This window comes from Procambarus clarkii, chromosome 11, assembly GCF_040958095.1.
Source record: "Procambarus clarkii isolate CNS0578487 chromosome 11, FALCON_Pclarkii_2.0, whole genome shotgun sequence".
NCBI lineage: Eukaryota > Metazoa > Arthropoda > Malacostraca > Decapoda > Cambaridae > Procambarus > Procambarus clarkii.
Genome location: NC_091160.1, coordinates 6,998,909 through 7,019,938, shown reverse-complemented (window position 1 = coordinate 7,019,938; position 21,030 = coordinate 6,998,909). Strand labels below are relative to the sequence as shown.

At 44.7% G+C, this 21,030-nt stretch overlaps 1 protein-coding gene across 1 annotated transcript; it reads right to left on the bottom strand.

Annotated features, from left to right (window-relative positions):
* Window positions 1–2,546: 2,546 nt before the first annotated feature.
* LOC123758548 (exostosin-2-like) lies at window positions 2,547–19,048 on the bottom strand. The gene is made up of 6 exons (XM_069323164.1): window positions 18,941–19,048; window positions 16,658–16,756; window positions 15,939–16,129; window positions 7,623–7,838; window positions 5,954–6,157; window positions 2,547–3,686 (listed from the first exon to the last, which is right to left on the bottom strand). The coding sequence occupies exons 1-6, from the start codon at window positions 18,941–18,943 to the stop codon at window positions 3,479–3,481; spliced, it is 921 nt and encodes a 306-aa protein (XP_069179265.1). The 5' UTR covers window positions 18,944–19,048; the 3' UTR covers window positions 2,547–3,478.
* Between the last annotated feature and the right edge of the window lie 1,982 nt (window positions 19,049–21,030).

Sequence of the window (21,030 nt, the reverse complement as noted above, 5' to 3'; positions counted from 1 at the left end):
CAACCAATTCTTCTTTTGACGTCACTAAATTGTAGAAGTTATGAGGCAATGAAATTCGTCCTGAGGTCAGGTCAACCAGCACGTTTCCGTTCCCAATTTCCAGAAAATGATATGAGAATATCTCAGCTGATGAGTCGTTTTGCAGTTGGACATGCATATTTGTAGTTTATTTTAACATCTTTACGTGGCGCCACAAAGTAGAGTATTTCAGGCAAGCATTTATTTCGTCCACTAGTGTTGATCTAAGAATTACAGGTAATGTTTGCATGAAATCTCCTGCAAGTAATATTAATGCATTCCCAAATTGTCTGATGTTACCACGCAAATCTTGCAATGATCGGTCAAGAGTCTCGAGCGATTTTTTTATGGGCCATTGTGCTTTCATCCCAAACAATAAGTTTACATTTCTGCAATACTTTTCCCATGCCGGATGCTTTGAAAATGTTGCACGTGGAAGTTTCAATGAATCGCATGTTCAATGGCAATTTCAAAGCCGAAGTAGCAGTTCTTCCACCTGGTAGCAATGTCGCAGCTATTCCGGACGATGCAAGAGCTAAGGTAATGCCATTTTAAGATCGAAATGCTGCCAAAATCAATCTAATTAGAAAGGTTTTACAGATCCTCCTGACGCATCTAAAATGATTTCTCCAAACCCATTATGGAAAGTTTGAATTATTTGATCGTAAATGCCTTTTCGCTCAAGCGTTAGCTTAAGAAGATTTGATTGCACATAAGATAACAGATCACCAGTGTTGTAATATTGTTCAAGTAAGCTCTTGCTTCTCTAGTTTCCCCTTTGGGTTTGTCGGGGTTCAGTTCCAAGGTGCCATCCCCCCCCATTATGTGACCAATGCTCACCAGGCTGCCCAGCATCAGCGGTCGGGCCTATTACTTCAGGGGCACAAGTTTGTGGCTGTGTGGCATGCCCTGAGGAGTATTCGGCTTCCTCCAGGCTCTGTACTCCGGCTTCTTTCTGACTGCTCCCCAATGGTTCATTGCTTGAACTGTTGGAAGATGCTTCATTTCATTGCCCTGTGGAGCTGGATGTTTAAGTAACTTGGCTTCTGGATTCCCTGGGCTTGGTTCTCAGTGTGTTCACATGCGGGGTGCATCTAATGTTCTTGTGGACTGGTGATCTTGTTTTTGCCCCATTTCTATGGAATGGACCATCGATGCTGTATCTTCTGTTGTCTCTGTGAGATGTTCAGTTGCCCCGAGGTGAACTTCTTCACATCAGCATGGAACCAGCACCTTCTCCCTTACGTGGCCTCAATCTCCAATCATGAGGCTCTCATGGTGGATGCCTTGTGAATGGACTGGTCGAGGTGCATTTACCTTTTCCGCATTCAATTGTTGCTCAGGGTGCTGTCCAGTCTGGAGTCATACTTGGGGAAGGTGATCCTTCTGGGTTCTTTGGTGGCCAGCCCAGCCTTCGTTTCTGGCTCTTCTGGTCCTGTGTCCAAACCCGAGCTTTTTTCCTTGGCTCAGTCTCTTATCACCAGATTGGCCCAGCGATGTACAGGTACTTCACTAGTTTGAACTGCTCTGCTCTTCACATCTGGAGTTTTTGAAGTGTTGTCACACTTCACACACACTCAGGTTGTCCACAGTGTCATCAAGTCTAGCCAGTTTGTGGTCTACCCTCCACAAATATCATGTTCTGATCGCCCAAGATATTCACAAGAATGAGGCTTTGGTTGCAGTCTTTTCTCACATGTTCTGGGTTGATATTTGGGCTCATTGGTTTTGGCATTCTAACAGGATTCTTATGGATCAGTATTTAGTCACTGTTCCTGATCTCAATTGGTTATATTACTTGGACAGTGTTTCCTAGCCTGGATTCTGTTCATCATGGTGTCTCCTGCCTCTCCTCCTCCCTGGGAAGACCCATTTTTCTTCTTAGCTTCAGGGAGCCACTGGGGAGCTCCCCCCAGAAAATCACCATAGAATACCAGTATTATGAAATGCCTCTTTCTGGAGAAGCCCTGGTGACTCCCTCATTCTTCCTCCTCCCTCCCTCCAGGATTGTTGCTTCATCATGGAGTTGTTGATCATTAGCTCCTGGACCAAGCTGGGGAGTCAGCTGTTGGCCGAGGCTTGGCTACCTGGTGGTGTTAATCAGTACTAACGAGTTTAAAGCTGGTTTTAGTTCTGTGTGAATTATTTGCAGAGTTACTGGGCAGTTTCAAGGCTTCATTTTCTGTGAACCTTCCGGCTGTCTTTAAAGCTTCACTAACTTTCAAGAGGCTTTTTTTCCAATGAGGTAGAGAACTCTCACTCCACCCTGTGCCTCTATAAGGGGAATAGGTTCTGGCTCTAGTCCCTGTGGACCAAACAAAATTTCTTCAACTAACAGGACCTTTTAGAATGGAGCAATCTATTGCTCCATTTGCGATCAGCAAGATAGCTACATGGAACCACTGAGGCTCCTCCAGAAAGAAGCATTTCATTACATTCAGTGCCTTTTTTTTTTTTTTTAAATTTCTACCTTATGCAAATTTGTTAGTAGCAAACACATGGTTAATTTAATGAACAAAATTACAATAACTGCTCAATGATTCAATGTATTTTCATGTCTCTTCAATGATCTTCCTTTTACACAAATATAAGTTTATTTTTCATCCCCTTGCTCATGCTCACTTTTAAAATTCTCCAGAATTGTAGCGAGATATATTTAATATATTTTATTCTTTTATAATTAAATCTATATATTTTGTCATGTCTTGAAGATTAAAGCTAAATCTACTTCACTGATTGCTTAATACTACTTGAGAGAGATATTGGAGGGGGAAACCCCCACTTTTCTAGCATTTATAGTCTCTCATTCCTTATGCTCTTTATTCCTTCATCCTTTTTTTTACAAATTAACTGGCATGTGTCATTGTCATTAATCTTTTATATATTATATAATAGCCTTTTATAATATACTTATATAATATATAATAGCCAAACTCTCACAAGTCAAGCATGGCCTCAGGCCAGGCCTGGGGAGTAGAACAACTCCCAGAACCCAATCAAGCAGGTATCACCATTCTTTAATTTCATGAACAGGCTTCTTACAAGTAACATACAAAAGCTGTTTTACATTCTAGAGGAAGTAAACCCAGTCTGTTCTCTACATTTGCTAAAAAAAAAAAAAAAACAAACAAGCCTTACCAGAAACAAATGAACCCAAGCAATCCACCTATCCTATCTGGAGCATACCTGGCGAAGGCTCTTGGAGTTGTTCTACTCCCCGAGCCCGGCCTGAAGCACACTTATCATGGCCAAGGAACAGAAAACATCAATATTACAGTGCTTTGACTTTCACCAATACAGTACTGTACATCGCATTTTTAAGGGATTGTTGATTCGTTAACAAATGTAATGTATTAGACGAGAGGATGTAACCAGCTATCCAAAATCCAAAATTATCCACTAATAAGTATAAGTAAAAATGTTTTACTGAATGCAAACATGAAATAATTTGTGCGCATCCTCAAGCTCTTACCCTTAGCACCTCTGGGTAGGAAAATATCTTCGACCCATGACACCTGACTGTGAGGTTAGTGAAGGGCTGACACTTGTCCAAGATGAGCAAATCATTATGCTGCATCTGTTTGTTCTTATGCTGGCCCTCCAGATCCTCACGGTAGTCTCGATGTAGGTTGATCTGTGATGATACCACAAACCAGCGACGGGACGCCCTGTTGTGTGTACACAAACAATTTAAAATTCATGCGCTTCTTGCTTGCAGTAGCAAATATGAAATACAGAACAATCATATACAGTACTTAATGATAATTATGCCATTTTTTCGTGTGTGAGCTGTTGAGAGAGAAACCGAGACAATCGTCTGATGTAATACCTAAACACCACTTCCTAATGAGCCTCACTTTTGTAGGTCTATTATAAATATAATACAGGGGGTACCTCGGTTTAAGAATTTAATCCATTCCTGTAGACGGTTCGTAACCCGAAAATTCATAAATCGAAGCAAAATTCCTCATAAGAAATAATGGGAAATGAATTATTCCATTCCTGACTCCCCAAAAACTTCACTTCAAAGTAAATTTTATACCTAATTCACCCAAATCTTCACTATAAAAGTATGTTCAAGTTATTACTTACCCTTGCAGATGACTCCTGTTGACGTATGGAAGATGGTGAGGAGGGGAGGAGGAGAGGTGTTACTGTTTGGAAGGGGAGTCCCCTTCCATTATAACATCAGACAGTGATGATTTTTCTGGGGTGCACTCTCTGGCACATTTTGTCTGCATACCACTAGGTCCTGGTTGTGGCTCCACTAGGTCCTGGTTGTGGCTCAACTAGATCCTGGTTGTGGTTGGTTGTGGCTTGATTTTCTCACTTTTCTCACAAGGAAACATTCCATTGAAGATTGTTTTTCCCTTCTTTGCAACACTTGTCTGTAGTGAGGCATCACATTGTCATTAAAAAGATCAATGCAATGGCCTACTACAGCTTTATCTGGGTGATTCTTTTCAGCAAAACTTTGCAGTCCTTCCCATATTGCACACATTTTCTTAATTAATGAGGAAGGGACATTCACATTCTCTACTGCCTCCTCTTCCTTTCCTGAAGATTTGTTGTACTTCGTAGCTAATTCAACAACACGAGTACTATTTTCATGCTTATGAATGATCTCGCTTTTCCTCTATGCTCATTTTCACATGTGATTTCTTGCTTTGAACCTTACCACTGGCTTTCTTGGGACCCCATGACGAGATATACAATAACAACTTTTATGCTCAAATGGCCAAAAATCTGACAAAAAACTGTAATTCTTGTGAAGAAATCAGGCGGGATAGTCACTGGGCGTGAGGCACTGGTAAACTGAGGCGCGATCGCCATGCCACCACGCTCTAGGTCGGCCGTACGCGTATCAACAAACTCGTATCCCAATGAAAAGTTCGTATCCTGATTTGACTCACAATACCAACTTAGTGGTTCGTTATGGTGAACAAAACATGCAGATACATATAACCTGTGTATATAGTGTAATAACCGACAAAGTATTTGTTCACTGTTTGATGAACATAATAATTGAATCAGCAATATGCACACCATATTTTTGAGTACATCGATGATTCACTCATTTTATTATATAAATATATCACACTACACACTATTGAGTAATATTACAGCAAAAACAACAAAAAATCAGAGACATTGAAATAATTAGGTAATTATCTCTTTGTGGCCACTCCTGCCTGACAGCTGGGAGCAACAGACCATCTAGGACGCACGCTGAGTCAGCGCCTGTTTTTTGCCAGACTTCCCCGCCCTATAGCGGGCAATATATGCCACTTACGACTTTTTTATTATTTTTCACATGATCAGAGAACACAAATTACAGGTTTAGAAGAAAAAATAATTTTTTTTTTTTTGGTATATGCCTGTGGGTGACAAATGCTAATTAGCCCTGAGCAACACAAGGGTTAACATTTGTGGTCCATTCTCTCTAACATTATTCCTGCCACTTACCCATGCACTGTAATGATTTACTTTATATATACAGTATATGAATTAAAATTTCAATCTGTTTCAAGATGGAAGGGAGATGAGGGTGAAGGGGGAGACAAAAGGGAAGAGGAGGAGAAGGGAAAGGGCAAGAAAAGGGGAGTAAGAGGGGTAATGAGGGGAGGGAAGAGGAGGAAAGAAGAAAGTTGGAATGGAGGGGTGTGAGGAGAGACTATCCCAGGGACCCCTCCTAGTATAATATATATTCTTCAAAACTTAACACATAAAAGATACAACTCTAATAATGAATCAAAACCAGGTATGTAATCAAGAGCTTACTGTAATATTCAACTTTGATAAAAAAAAGTACACTATCTGAGAGCCACAAATTTACACATCTGCTCCATAAGTTTATCACGACTAAGCCTTAGAGTGGCGCTTCTGTATTTGGGCACAAGGGAAAACCCAATGATTTGGAAATCGCCAGGCTTACACTGGCTTTCTTCCTACAGGGGAGTCTTGGTGGGCTGGGTTATACACGGGTAGGGAGACGTCATATCCCCGACGATATGTAAACGAGGAAAATCCTCCGCCAGCCATGAGTGCCTTGCCACGTGCCAAGTTCAGTGTTGTGTCAAATATTGGAGGTGTTCCCGGCAACATGGTGAAGAGGAGATGGTTTTCACCCTCTGACCAGCTGTGGAATATAACCAAAATTATATTCAACAGTATAAAAAAATCAATATGACTGTACTCTAGTTTAGTTCATTTATTATTATGCATCCCAAACCTATTCCCAAAATTATAAAGGCATATAATAGGTTCAGGAACTGAACCCAAAAATTCAATTAGCTAAGCAAATTACAGTCTAAACTAGTGGAGGGTGTACATGGCTTTAATGTATATAATAATTCATGTTGTTGGGGATAGAAAGCCTGTATATGTATATAAATATACTGACCTTCCCCCTCGATGCAACCCACAACAGTTGCTCGACTCTCGGGTATACTTACTACTAGGGCAACAGAGACATTAGGTGAAAGAAAATGTGCCCAACCATTTCTGTCTTGGCCTCAAGCAATTACTGTACTGGCTCAAAAGTTAGCCAAAAACACATTAGTTTACCTCTCTCGCTAACATTTGGTAAGCAGCCTTTGTAATGTTGGGTGTATCTTTGTAATTACACTACTGTACTGCAGTTTTAAAATATTTGTCATTATATATATTGGCATCTGCAGTTTGGTTGTATACGCTTTAACTAGAACTGTCTACCAGACATGAAAGACCTTACATAATATAAAAAATATAAAAAATAATGGAAAAAATCTAAAATTAAATCATGGGTTAAAATAAGTACAGTACAAGACCCAAATACTACATACTGTACAATATAACCTTGAAATTCAGCTCAGTAGCATTCTGAACCTTTCATGAAGTTTGGTATCACTTTTCTTAATAAAAATTATGAATATATATATTTTTGCTTGTTTCCACACTCAAATAATAATCAGATTTTTTCCTAGAGTAAAAATAGAGCATCAATTGGAAAGAAATGCTCCTCCCGAGTAGACCCCGTGTTTGCTTCCCCCCGGGTCTTTGTTAATGAGCACACCAATGTTAATGCTAACATATGCTAACATACTTGGTACTGAGCGACTATGCATCTGACCAACACAATCCACGACACACGGCTGACCCTACACTCAAATGGCTATGCCCCTCGACAATCCACACGCAAGAGAACATAACAATGCAGAAGGGCAATTGGCTTATGTACAGCAACCCCTATTTGTACCCAACCAAACTCAATGGAACATCACATCACTTCCTTCATCTCTCCATTAACCTTATAAACTCTTAATGCCTCCCCTTATTGCAATGCTGTAAATTCCTTAGTTCTCTATATTCAGGCTTTCCACCAACATTTACTGTCATAGTCAAGTATATTTTTGTAAACAGCCAATGGTAACCAGCAGCAATATTTATACATTCTCAAAGAAATGACAGCCAAGATGGTGGCAAGTACTGTATTTCATTAACAGAAGATGGTGTCAAAATAAGATTTTGTATGATAATGAAGTGTTCATGTTACATGGTCTTTTTAATGGTGCTAAGAAAACACATATTGGCACTGAATAGTGATAAAAGCAAAATTCACTTACTAAGGAAGCATGGCCAGTGTCTGAGCGATCTTATCCTTCCTCAGGTTATTTTCATTCAATGTGTCTACTGGAGGAACGAGGATGCACGCATCGTGAGGATTGGGAGTATAATACTCGGAGTTGAGTATGGTGTCGATGATTTCAAAGAACTCGCGAGACATTGGCTTGATGGCTATGTGGTCTTCATCCACGTAGCGAGTCATGGGATAAACGTATCTGTTGATATGGACACCAATTACAGAATTTTGTACCTGTACTATAGTAATATGATACAGTACCCGAAAAAAACAGTGCTGAATGTAATGAAACGTCATTTTCTGTGAGAGTCCCAGAGGCTCCCCGGAGCTATCCAGGCTGATAGGGATAGTCCTAACTTTTGGCATCAGTCGATGTTGGTGGAGTTCTAGGCCTACCGGGAACCACGGCCAGAACCTGGCCCCTTCAGAGAGGCACAAGGAGCAATGGCCTATAGAAATGCACATGAGATTTTGGAACATTCTATATCTGCCTTCGACCCAGACAGGCACCCAGAAAGGTAAGCGCCTCAAAGCAAACCCCTATTCTGGTGAAACCAATAAAAATAACAAAACAAGTGGACAGAACTCCCCCAAGGGAAAAGAGCAAACAAGCATGACGTCACATGACCTGCGCCGCATGTCTGCGCAGCTCCCCCCTCCTTGGGAGGGGGAAAGGGGAGCCCCAGAACCGCGCCGGCGATCCATACCTCCAATTCCGAGACTAGCTATCAAAAGACGTGAAAACTGTCGACTGGAAGGAGGGAGGGTTGCTGGGGAGCCTCCGGGACTCACCCAGAAAATTACGTTTTATTACATTCAACGCTGGTTTTCTGGGGGGAGCCCTTATGGCTCCCTGGAGCTATTTCACCAAAGACTGAGGAAAAAGGGGACTTACCCGGGAGGCGGTCAGTGCTCCACACCTCAACTCGAAGTCGAGACAGGCTGCAGACGCCGACCAAAAGCAACACAGGCCAGACTAGGCCCAGGAACGTTCACGAGGTAGCGTGCAGCCAGGACCCTGTTTTAACCGCCAAAAACCCCGTGCCCGAATGTCAACCCAGGACATGTTCCCAAAAATGACAGCAAGAGCAGCGAACTAACGAACGTCATGGGCACGGGGATAGACCGCAGGCTGGCTAGGCTTAATAACCCTGCGGACAATCTGAGAGACCCGTACCCACAAACAAGGAAGAAGGGAAACCGGATCAACCCAAAGTACGTCCAAGAACACAGAAGCCGTGGCGCGCAAATAATGGCGGAGAGCCCCAACCGGACACAAAACATGATGCACCCCCGGCCTGACCAACCAAGCATCAATAACCCAAGGACCCCTCCGGAAAGCAGCAGTCTCATTCTTCGCAAGAAATAAAGAAGACGGCTGCAGACGAACAACCTATCTGCCGGACCGAAAGAGCAGAAACTCCTGTGCCAGAGGAGAGCATGAAGCTCCCCGACCCAACCCTTGGGGGCCAATGCCAACAGGAAAAAAAGAGCCTTCGAAAAACAATCCTGAACCGTAGGGGCCACAACAAACCGAGGAGAAGAAAGATAGGAGAGCACTCTGTCCAAAGACCTGGACGGCTCAGGCAGCGCATGAGCAGGCCGGAAGTGAAACAACGCACGAGACAGCTTGCAAAACGGCGCAGAAGTAACATCTATACCAAAAGCGAGCTGAAGCGGCTCCGCCAGCACCGCACGATATGAGGCGACAGTATTCTGCATAAGATGACGGTCCTGGAATAACCATGAGAGAAAGGACACCATCACCCGAACCGAAAGCGAAGTACAATGACGAAGAGTCAGAAAGAAACGGAAGGACCGCCAGGAAACTTCATACTAATGCCAAGACGAAGCCCACAGGTGGGACACCATCGACGAAGCCACCTGATCACCATACAAATGGTGATAAACTCGAGTCAAAAATACCAAATACAAGGACTCGAGGAGAAGAGCGAACCAAGCTCGTAACAGACCGGGCCGACCTTCTGGAAGAGGTGGAGTTGCGGAAAAAACCCCGGGTTCGGACACTGGGCAAGCAGCACCTGAAACCAAAGCTGGGCCGGCCACCACAGGGCCAAGAGGACAACTCGCCCCTAGCAAGTTTCCAAGCAAGCCAGGACCTGGAGCAACAGCTGAACCGGAGGAAAGAGGTACAGGAACCCCCACCTAGACCAGTCCTGCAGAAAGGCGTCGATCCCGACAGCCTCGTGGTCGGGGAAGGGCGCCATATATATCAGAAGACGCCTTGATCACACCGACGCGAAGAGGTCCACCTCCGGGTGCCCGAACGTCTGGCAGAGCCAACTGAAAGAATCGGCATCGATCGTCCATTCTGTGGAAAGGAAAGGAATTCCACCAGGAGAACCAAACCCTGAGAACTCAGCAGACGAGTCACCCGAAGCGACCAACCCAAAAGAGCCAAGGACTGCATCGAACCCCCTTCGGTTCAGACAATCAACCACCGGGGAGCAGTCCAAATGGAGCTGGATCGTCGATCCACTGGCGACCTGAACCCTCCGAAGTGCAAACCACACTGCCGCAAACTCCTGCACCATGCTGTGGGCCCGATGAAAGGACGGACCCCACCGCCCCTGGCTGGCCTGGTCACAAAGCCGCAGCCAAGAGACGACTCATCCCTGAACGCATCCAGTGAGAGCTTGGGTAGGCGCTATGATACTGAAACCCGAAAAACTTGAAGAGGAAGCCGGCAACGCAGCAGCCGACATAACGCCCCCAGGGGCCGAATCCAGTGATGGCGAAAGAGGAAGAAGGGACATCCCCGAAGGAACCAGAACAGCCGATGAAGCCAAACCCGACCCGGCGGGTAGACCATAATCGCAAAGTTCAGGAAGAGACAAGGAAGCAGTCCGAAAGTCCCACACGAGGCCCAGCCAGGCCCGAACCTGGCAGGGAACCAGATGGGACTTCCGCCAGTCCACCAGGAACCCGAACCCAGCTAGCTGGGAAAGCACCACACCCCTGGCTAGCAGACACACGGACCGACTGGGAGCCCAAACCAGCCAGTCGTCGAGGTAAGCCAACACCCCGAACACCTAACAGACACAGACGGGCCACAATGACCGGGGGTAAGACGTGTGAATCCGCGAGATGCCAGGTTCAACCCCAACAGGAGACAACGAAAGCGGTAACTCTGACACCCCACATCAAAACTGAGCCAGTCCTTGAACCTCAGATGAATCGGGACGTGCCAATACGCGTCCTTGAGGTCCAGGGACACCATTCAACCGCCCGGCTCCAAAAGAAGCAAGACCTGGGACCGAGTGGTCATCCGAAAGGAGGGACAAAAAACCCAGGGGTTCAAATGGGACAAGTTCAGAATGAACTGCAGGTCCACACAGCCCCGTTTCGGGACTGGAAACAGATGGGAAACCCACCTGAGGGACATTGTCGTTTCAACCACGCCCAAGTGCACCCACTCCATGACAACCCGAAAGAGCGCAGGAGAAGAGGTCTGCCCTGTCAGCCCTGATCCCCCCCACCAAAGGATTAGCCACCTAACGCCACCGAAGACCACAAGAAACAACCCGAAAAGCCCACTAATCGTGGGACCAGACGTGAGCGAACAGAGAAAGCCTCCCCCCCCCAATCACCCCATCAATGGGGCGAACTGCAAATGGGCCGATGCCCCTTACGAAAACCTGACCTGCACACAGAGCGAGCACTGCGCCGACCAGGCGCAGCCAGGACCGATGGCTGCACCGGCTCCGAAACTGGCACCTGTGGCTCACCTTGATGGGTGGAACCGTTGGCCCTGGCATGACCCCCTCCGGGAGGAACCCACCCTGGACCCCCAGAGAACCAACAGGTCAGACATCGGGAGGCAGCTGGAAGAGGCCGCCTGGATATACAGGTACTGTTCGACCGCAGAAGCAGCAAACAGCAAAGGACAAAAGGGCGAAGACAATCTAAGAGCCAGGGCCCAAGCGGATTCCAAGGAAGAAGTGAGCACCACCTGCCAACATGCGAGGTGCACAGCGAAAAATTGAAACAGCGCATCCCGCAGGACCGGCGCAAACAGCTTCAAAAGGGCAGACGATGCACGAGCAGCCAAGGCCAAGGCGCTAGACCCAAGAACAGCCGCAAGTGCCTCTACATCCTCCGCAAGTCAATCCGAAGACAGCTCAAGGAGGGAAAAGAAACGCAGGACCGAAGCCAACGAGCCCTGGGCGTGCAAGTCCTCAGCAACAAGCACTGCCGACAAGGAGGGAACCTGCACATGAAGCTGAACCGCGTGAACATCCTGCAGAAGAGCTGGAGCAAAAAAACCACTCATTAAGGTGAGCAAAGTCGCCCCCCAGGTAAACCTGAACCACAGTCAATGCTTCACGCCACTCAAGCGTGCGGGTACGACAGAAGGTGTCCCAAGCATCCAGCGAAAACAAAGAGCAGTCCACTAGCCAGGACGACTCTGGAACCTCATAATCAACCCAGTATGGAGACGAAGACCCAAACCTGAAGGAAGACGGATCCATTATAGAGGCATAATCCAGGTCGCGCAGGAGGTAAGCTGCAATGGCCGCCCGCACCTTAACCGGAGAGATGCGGGAAGCTGAAAACCTCCATAAGGACAGAAACGAAGGACCCGCAGGGACACAGAACCGAACCCAAATCCAAGTCGTACGCTGAGGGAGGAAAGGAAAACCCCACTCCTTGTAACAGCAAGCCCTGCTTGGAGGGTCGGAAAACCCAGGCAGGGTCCAATGGGGCCCAAGGCCCCCAGGCCAGCTCCTCCCCAACCCCGGGAACCTCCCAGTCAGGCCCCGGGGCAGAGTTGTCCTCCAAAGCCCCAGCCTCACAAGAAAAAGCCGGGGCAGCTGGAATAGCAGGAAGGGAATGGGCCCACTGGTCAGAACCCGGAGATACAGCTGGAGAAAGAGACTCAAATGTCTCCGCAGCTACCCCGGAAGAGCAACCCCCGAAACTGCCGAGTCTCAGAAACCTCTAAACCCTGCCCCGACCCTGAAGCCCGCAGACACTTAGGATGGAAGTGTGGGGGGAGGGGGGGGGGAACGAATGAACCACAGCAGGGAAAGAACGAGGCAGCCCTGGGGCATCCGGGGAAGCATTTAACCTACCGCACTGCAGCAACCTAAACCTATCCTGCAATGTGCGAGGTGCCTGCACCCTAATATTATCATCATTAGATTGGGTGAACCGAGTCACATACAAGCAACAAAGCTCGTAGGACTCTGGGTCGAATGTGTCACCGACCCAACAGGCAGCATGACAGAGGCAAAAACAAAGAGCGTCGCCCTGAGACAAGGGAACAGAGCAACCCTCAAACTTGCACAAGTGAAAGGAGACTCAGGAGTCACATCCATTGGACCCAAGCGCCCCGTGGGGTTTCCCCGGGCCCTTACCCTGCGTCTGTTAAGGGTTTACCCAGGCAGGGTACTGCTAACCAGCGCCCAAGCTACCAACCAACACTGCTAAAGCTGAACCCTCGGGACGTGTCCACTCACGAGGGCGAAGCAGGGGGTACCACCAAACACAAACAATCCAAATATAAAGGGGGAGGGGACACCAAGGCAGACCCCCTGCCAGGCAAAAAGAAAAAGAAAAGAAAAACCTTGCAAGAGGACAGCGTACCCAGAGGGAACAGACCCGGCCGCTTGTATAGGTGAAAACTAGCTACGCAGTACCCCGCGCCCCGACCAGTGCAAAAACTACCACTTACCCCAAGGCAAACAAGGGAGGAATCCCCCAAAACACTCGGGGCAGTCAATTGCCAAGCAGCGAAAGACCAACAGAGGTAATCCCAAGGTGACTTGTGGAAGGTAACCCCAAGTTCCTAGGGTGGTACTTACAGGGCACTTAGGGAAGGGAGCGCCCTAAGCGCATGCAGCCCAAGTACCTGTAAATATTACTCCTAGTTTTTTTTTTTTTTTTTTTTTTTTTTTTTTTTTTTGAGATATATACAAGAGTTGTTACATTCTTGTACAGCCACTAGTACGCGTAGCGTTTCGGGCAGGTCCCTGGAATACGATCCCCGCCGCGAAGAATCGTTGTTACAACCAAGTACACATTTTACTGTTGAGTTAAACAGAGGCTACAGTTAAGGATTTGCGCCCAGTAAATCCTCCCCGGCCAGGATACGAACCCATGACAAAGCGCTCGCGGAACGCCAGGCGAGTGTCTTACCACTACACCACGTGGACTGGTAGAGGACTAGGACGGGGACTAGTTCGCACACCCCTGAAGAGAAGTACTGAACCCAGGCACAGGACAAAGAGAATCTGGAGCTGGAGCCACACCGACTAAGCCTAATCCCAACAACTGAGGAACTGAAGGTGTGGATCGCCAGCACGAGGGTCTGGGGCTCCCCCTTCCCCCTCCCAGGGAGGGGGAAGCTGCGTAGACATGCGGCGCGGCTCGTGTGACGTCATGCTTGTTTGTTCATTTGCTCTTGGGGGAGTTCTGTCCACTTGTTTCGTTATTTTCGTTGGTTTCACCGGAATAGGAGTTTGTTTTGAAGCGCTCACCTTTCTGGGTGCCTGTCCCAGTCGATGGCTGATACAGACTGCTCCAAAATCATATGTGCATTTCTATAGGCCATTGCTACCCATGCCTCTCTGGGGGGGAGGGGGCAGGCTCTGGCAACTGCCCCCGGTAGGCCTAGAATTCCACCTACATCAACTGATGCCAAAAGTTAGGACTATCCCTATCAGCCTGGATGGCTCCGGGGAGCCATAGGGGCTCCGTCCCCCAGAAAAGTAACCTTCCTAAACAGCATTTGTCTTAATTTGTGAGTTTCCTTACTGAAGTACAAGTTATACTGATAATAGAAAGTTTTAATACTCCTCTTTATTATGCAATTGTTCATATAAGTTGAAACAGGTAATTTTTATATGAACAATTGCATAATAAAGAAGAGTATTAAAACTTTGTTATAAAAATTGCCTATTTCAACTTATATGAACAATCACATAATAAAGAAGAGTATTAAAACTTTGTTATCAATTTTAATACTCTTCTTTATTATGGAATTGGAAAAAGACAATTTTTATGTTACATTCCATATTCCCAACAAGATTTGAGGCATGGCTAATAGGCAATGGCACCCAACTTGGGGAACCAGGAAAACACACAGCACTAGGAATTGCAATACTTCGCCAAGGCCAGAAGAAGAGACAAAACATCGTAGTTGTATCTACGGGGGGGGGGGGAGAACCCCACACACAACCCAGCATATCAAGGGAATATTCCACAGATGTCCCCATGCCTGGATTCAAGACGGATGGAGAGAAAAATCGGGGAGGGAGAAGGACCAGCCACTTGAAGTAAACAAAATACCAATAACATTGATCAGTTGTTGAAAAAACAGCTGATTGGGATGAAGGAAAACAGAGGGAAGATTCAACCAAACTTGGGGAAAGGCTGAAGAGAGCCCCTAAGGATCAGTTCACAGTGTGTAAGGCTCAGTTCACAATGTGTAAGGCTCAGTTCACAATGTGTAAGGCTCAGTTCACAATGTGTAAGGCTCAGTTCACAATGTGTAAGGCTCAGTTCACAGTGTGTAAGGCTCAGTTCACAATGTGTAAGGCTCAGTTCACAATGTGTAAGGCTCAGTTCACAATGTGTAAGGCTCAGTTCACAATGTGTAAGGCTCAGTTCACAATGTGTAAGGCTCAGTTCACAATGTGTAAGGCTCAGTTCACAATGTGTAAGGCTCAGTTCACAATGTGTAAGGCTCAGTTCACAATGTGTAAGGCTCAGTTCACAATGTGTTAGGCTCAGTTCACAATGTGTAAGGCTCAGTTCACAATGTGTAAGGCTCAGTTCGTTATGTATGAGGCTCAGCTTAGAGAATTAAATATCAGGTTTAGACCTGCTACCAGGTCTAAATTTACAAAAACTATTACAGTAATATAATACTGTTCAACCAATGCTCATATTTAATATGCAGTACTCAAATAATTTAATTTTATTTTTTATTTTTTTTATTTATATATACAAGAGTTCTTACATTCTTGTACAGCCACTAGCACGCACAGTGTTTCGGGCAAGTCCTTAATCTTAATTTTCCACAGAATATGACCCACCAAATCGTTTAACAACCAGGTACCCATTCACTGCTGGGTGAATAGAAGCAACAGTTGAGGATTGGTGCCCCGTCAATCCTCCCTGGCCAGGATACGAACCCAGGCCAAAGTGCTAGCAAAACGCCAGTCTTACCACTTCGCCACGGGAATTGCTAAACATGTAATATGTAATTAATGTTTGGAAACTGTATGAAGATTCAAGCAAACGTCATCTCACCACCCTCCAAAAGACTTACACTGATATACGTTGGGTCCCACTACGGCCACAGCGATACATATTGAAGCAGTTGAAATAATGGCAGTCATCCCTGGTGTCTGTTGAGGTAGGGGCTCCTTCCTCACCCATTACTAGTTCCTCCCAGTGGTTGGTGGCTTCTATTCTCAGGCGGGCATCTTGGCTCCCCGGAGAAAGCCCCGTAGTCAACAGCTAAAGCAGGGCAGAAGCAGCTTGTTAATAATACATCATGCTTAACTAAATTATGCCAAAATAAACTAAGGAGAAATTTAAAGTACAGTATATTTAAAACCATTAAATAGATTTTCCTAGGTCATTATATACAGTATTGTAACAATAACAATAATGAGAAAATTCGTAGGAGTTGTGATGAGAATTCAAACCTATGCGGTGGGTGTTCCCAAGCACTCCTACAGATTTTATCATTGAAACATCACGTTAGTGTGATTACTCTGTGTAATAACAATAATAATTAAAATTTAAGCATTGAACATAGTGAAATGCCCTTTACTGGTGAAGCCCTGAGTAGGTCTCCAAAATGAGCCAAGTGTCGACTTAGCCACACCTTAAGGAGAAGAACCATGCTTTTGAGACTCATCCTTGCCTAAAAGGGCTTGACTGAATGAAGGCTGCTAAAGATCTTGCCTGTATGTAGGCTAAAGGATCTCACCTATATGCAGGGTAAAGAGAATCACTTGTATGCATGCTAAAAGGACTCACCTGTATGCAGGCTAAAAGGATGATGGCAAACACAAGGACAATCAACACCGAGATGAAGAAGTTGCGGTATTTCCGATAGAATAAATTATCGAAGGAATTCTGCAAAGGACACACAGAAGAATCAATACAAAATATTAATCATAAATTCAAACATGCTAAATGAAACTCGGCTTCAAAGTTAATATGATAAAATAATCCAGACTATATCTGGATATCCAGATAATGTACTGTATTTTTTTTTTTTTAACCTACGTACTAAGTTTAGATGGAAACTTGCAGCTTTTCCCAGTCAGTCATTTTTATTTTAAGGTGACCATTTGATTTCTTTGTTTCAACCATTCTAGTACTTTTTTCCATTTACTCCATGTATGGAGTAAATCCATATGGAGTAATCCATATGGGGAGCTGGCCAGCCGAGCGGACAGCACGCTGGACTTGTGATCCTGTGGTCCCTGGTTCGATCCCGGGCGCCGGCGAGAAACAATCGGCAGAGTTTCTTTCACCCTATGCTCCTGTTACCTAGCAGTAAAATAGGTACCTGGGTGTTAGTCAGTTGTCACGGGCTGCTTTCTGGGGGTGGAGGCCTGGTCGAGGACCGGGCCGCGGGGACACTAAAGCCCCGAAATCATCTCAAGATAACCTTAAGATATGTGCTTCCAGTTTCTGTGCCAGTCTTTTACATGTGGTACGTTATCAAAAGTTTTAGGAAGTCCACGTACACTACATCTACTGCATGTTTTTGTCTGTGAAGTTGGTTACTGTTTCCAAAAATGTGAGCAAGTTAGTTAAGCAGGATTTATTTACAGTATAACAAAATCATGTTGTGATGCTTTTACAAGTTTATGCGCCAAGAAGAGTGATGGTGTTCTCTCTTAGGATTCTCTGTGATCTTGTCAATTTGTGAAGTTTGGGTAATTGGTCTGCAATGTTCTGCTTGAACATTGATGCCTTTCTCAAAGACAGGTTTGACATTTGCATATAGATACCTCGATCACTCCTAAAGCCACTTGGACTTGTCGGTGCAGCAAAGGCCTCGCTACTTGCAGGTCAGCATTTGATCCCTGATGGTTCAAGAGGTTGGGCATTGTTCCAACATTCTGTCCCCCTTATCTCAACTCCCATTCTATCCTTGTAACCCTTTCATGTGCTATATATTCATACCTGTTTTGCACTTTCTCCTCATTGCAACTACAGTATTAAATTTGTTTTGTGAAGCAACTACAGGATGATGCACTTAATTGTACATACAAATGAGAGGATACAAGCCTTATAACCTCTCATACAATTAAAAATGGCATTTGATCAGGTCTTGCTAAAATTGGACACACAAGCATAGCCACAGTTTGTCATTATCTCTACTCCAATTCGCTCCAGACTAAAACTAACCATGCACAGTACCTGCACTAACAAAATATTTTCACCTAACCAAACAAAATGACCTAATACCAGAAAAGGGAGGCTAGTTGGGATGGATGATGATCTTCCCAGTACTCTGTCACCGACCCAATATCCAGCAGAAGAGCCGGAGCGAAAAGGCACTCATTAAGACGAGCTTTGAAATTACCGACGGTTTTGGCCTCCACCACGTTCTCAAATTGTAAGCCACTGTAATTATAAAATGTTGAGTTGGCCTGGTACTCCTAACAGCATATACCAGTAACAGTTTAAACAAACCTGAGTACCATTTACTTAACCTAAGGCATGGATATAAGTTATTTGGATACTGCACTATTTGGGTACACTATCATAAGTGGCCACACTGAAGGATTACAAAACAATAACGAATAATAATCATCTAAGTACACAAGGCTACAATGTATGACAACATACAGTATACAAAATGATTATCCAGATACAAAAATAAGTGTTGGCCATTGGGCCTACACTACAAAGTTAAGCCCTACTATGGAACAAGAGACTTGGCCTAATTCCAAGACAATTATTGAGAGAGTGCTTAACCACTGTGGATCGAAAGCTGACCCTGCAAGGAGGAGGTCGTCACCATATTGCCCAGGACATGTGAATACCAGTGTGATGTGTATAGGGCGAATCTTGCAAAGAAAATGTTCTAGCATTAACTACATAACATCTCAGTATTAGGAAAGAATTAGGTGCCTTAACTTAATCTAAATTTAATCTTAATAATTTGGGCAATTTACAGATACTCAAAAAAGAAAAGCAAGATTACTGCAACATGATTAAACCAAAATTTGTCCACTTAAAGCATTTGTACCATTTCTACTTGTTGTAACAGAGGTTACATAGATGAAAGACACATCTTACCATAGTGAGGGCCTCACAAACACAGTATACTGGCACAATACCATGCTACAGTTCACTTAGGGTCAGGGACGCTACACCCAAAAACACACATATACGGTCAAGTGTGCCACTCATATGGATAAAGACATCACCTACAATAACAACCATAACCGTAATTCAGAACAGTTTTAACGTAACAAAAACACTACAATTAAATCTTAGATAAATTTGTATTCAATTTAGATCATTATAATGTTCTTATTTTAGAACAACAGTAATGATTAATGTTTCATCCGTAATATTAACTGACTTGGATTCCGCCCCCCAACAGCTGACTGTGTACACACAAGATAGGACAACTAATTGTGCGACTACCTACTGTCGAAGATATTAATGTCAGTATTTGTCTAATACAGCTAGTAACCAGTTGAGAGAATATTTTATCAACTATTCATTGATATTATTATATATTGATGCTTTAAACATGTGTTCCAAAGTGAATGAAACCAGTTTCGAGTCAAAATGTCAAACAAGATCGAAGCTTCATAATGACCCAATATTTGTTTACCTGCACAAATAGTCCGAAATGCTTATTTTATCACTCATAAAATGGTCAAACATATTTAAGCTATCACGTATACATGGCTCGGTTATATATATATATATATATATATATATATATATATATATATATATATATATATATATATATATATATATATATATATATATATATATATATATATATATATATATATATATATATCTAATCACTGGCAGGTATGTGCTTGTAAGGAAGGTGGTGAGGAGTCAAAGCAGAGTAGTGGAGCTGGGGAGACGGCCCTACTCCTGCAGGGTGGGCCTTCTGTAAATCTAACTGCATATATAATGCAGGTCTGATTCGCCAGTATGGGTGAGTACGTCTTTCTGCCTCGTTGCTCCATGTAATTGGCCGAAACACTTATGTGGGTTATTGGCTTTGCAAGAATGTAAAAACACCAATGTTATGTACTCTCACAAACTCAGTGTACCTTCTTGTGTGTAATATATATATTGTAGTAGGCATCCATCAGTCTCAAGAGACTAGGGAATTGCACTCTGATTGTCGGTCTGGAGTGACCTCTCCAGGGCGCAAAGCCAGGGTAGGTGGATATGGGAAGAGATTGTCACCCATGCAGCACGTCCCCCCCTCTCCACGGTGCCGAGTCTCTCCAATGGAAAGGCAAACGCCAATACAATTGATTCCAGCGCCATCGCAGGAACTGTTAGAACGAGGTTGAAGGCAATAACAAACGGCCCTAGGGGGTTCCATCTCTGGAGGTTACCTCGATGTTGGTGAAAAGAGGGCACAAGGACTCCAAACCCGGAGACCGTAGTGGTTGGGGCCAGAGAAGAACCAACCTAGCAAGGCCAAGAACGATCCTAGGCTCCTGAAGGAGAGCTTGGGCTGCACGAGCCCCCAGGATCTTGTCTTGAGGTTATCTTGAGATGATTTTGGGGCTTTAGTGTCCCCGCGGCCCGGTCCTCGACCAGCCCTCCACCCCCAGGAAGCAGCATGTGACAGCTGACTAACACCCAGGTACCTATTTTACTGCTAGGTAACAGGGGCATAGGGTGAAAGAAACTCTGCCCATTGTTTCTCGCCGGCGCCCGGGATCGAACCCGGGACCACAGGATCACAAGTCCAGCATGCTGTCCGCTCAGCCGACTGGCTCCCGCTCGGCCGAGGAGCCGGTCGGAGGTGGAATTTTGAGCCCCGCACCTACGGGTTCCAGAAAGAGATTGTTTATATATATATATATATATATATATATATATATATATATATATATATATATATATATATATGTCGTACCTAGTAGCCAGAACGCACTTCTCAGCCTACTATGCAAGGCCCGATTTGCCTAATAAGCCAAGTTTTCACGAATTAATGAATTTTGTCCAAATTTGTTCTTATGAAATGATAAAGCTACTCATTTCATTATGTATTAGGTCAATTTTTTTTATTGGAGTTAAAATTAACGTAGATATTCGACTGAACCTAACCAACCCTACCTAACCTAACCTATCATATCTTTATAGGTTAGGTTAGGTTAGGTAGCAGAAAAAGT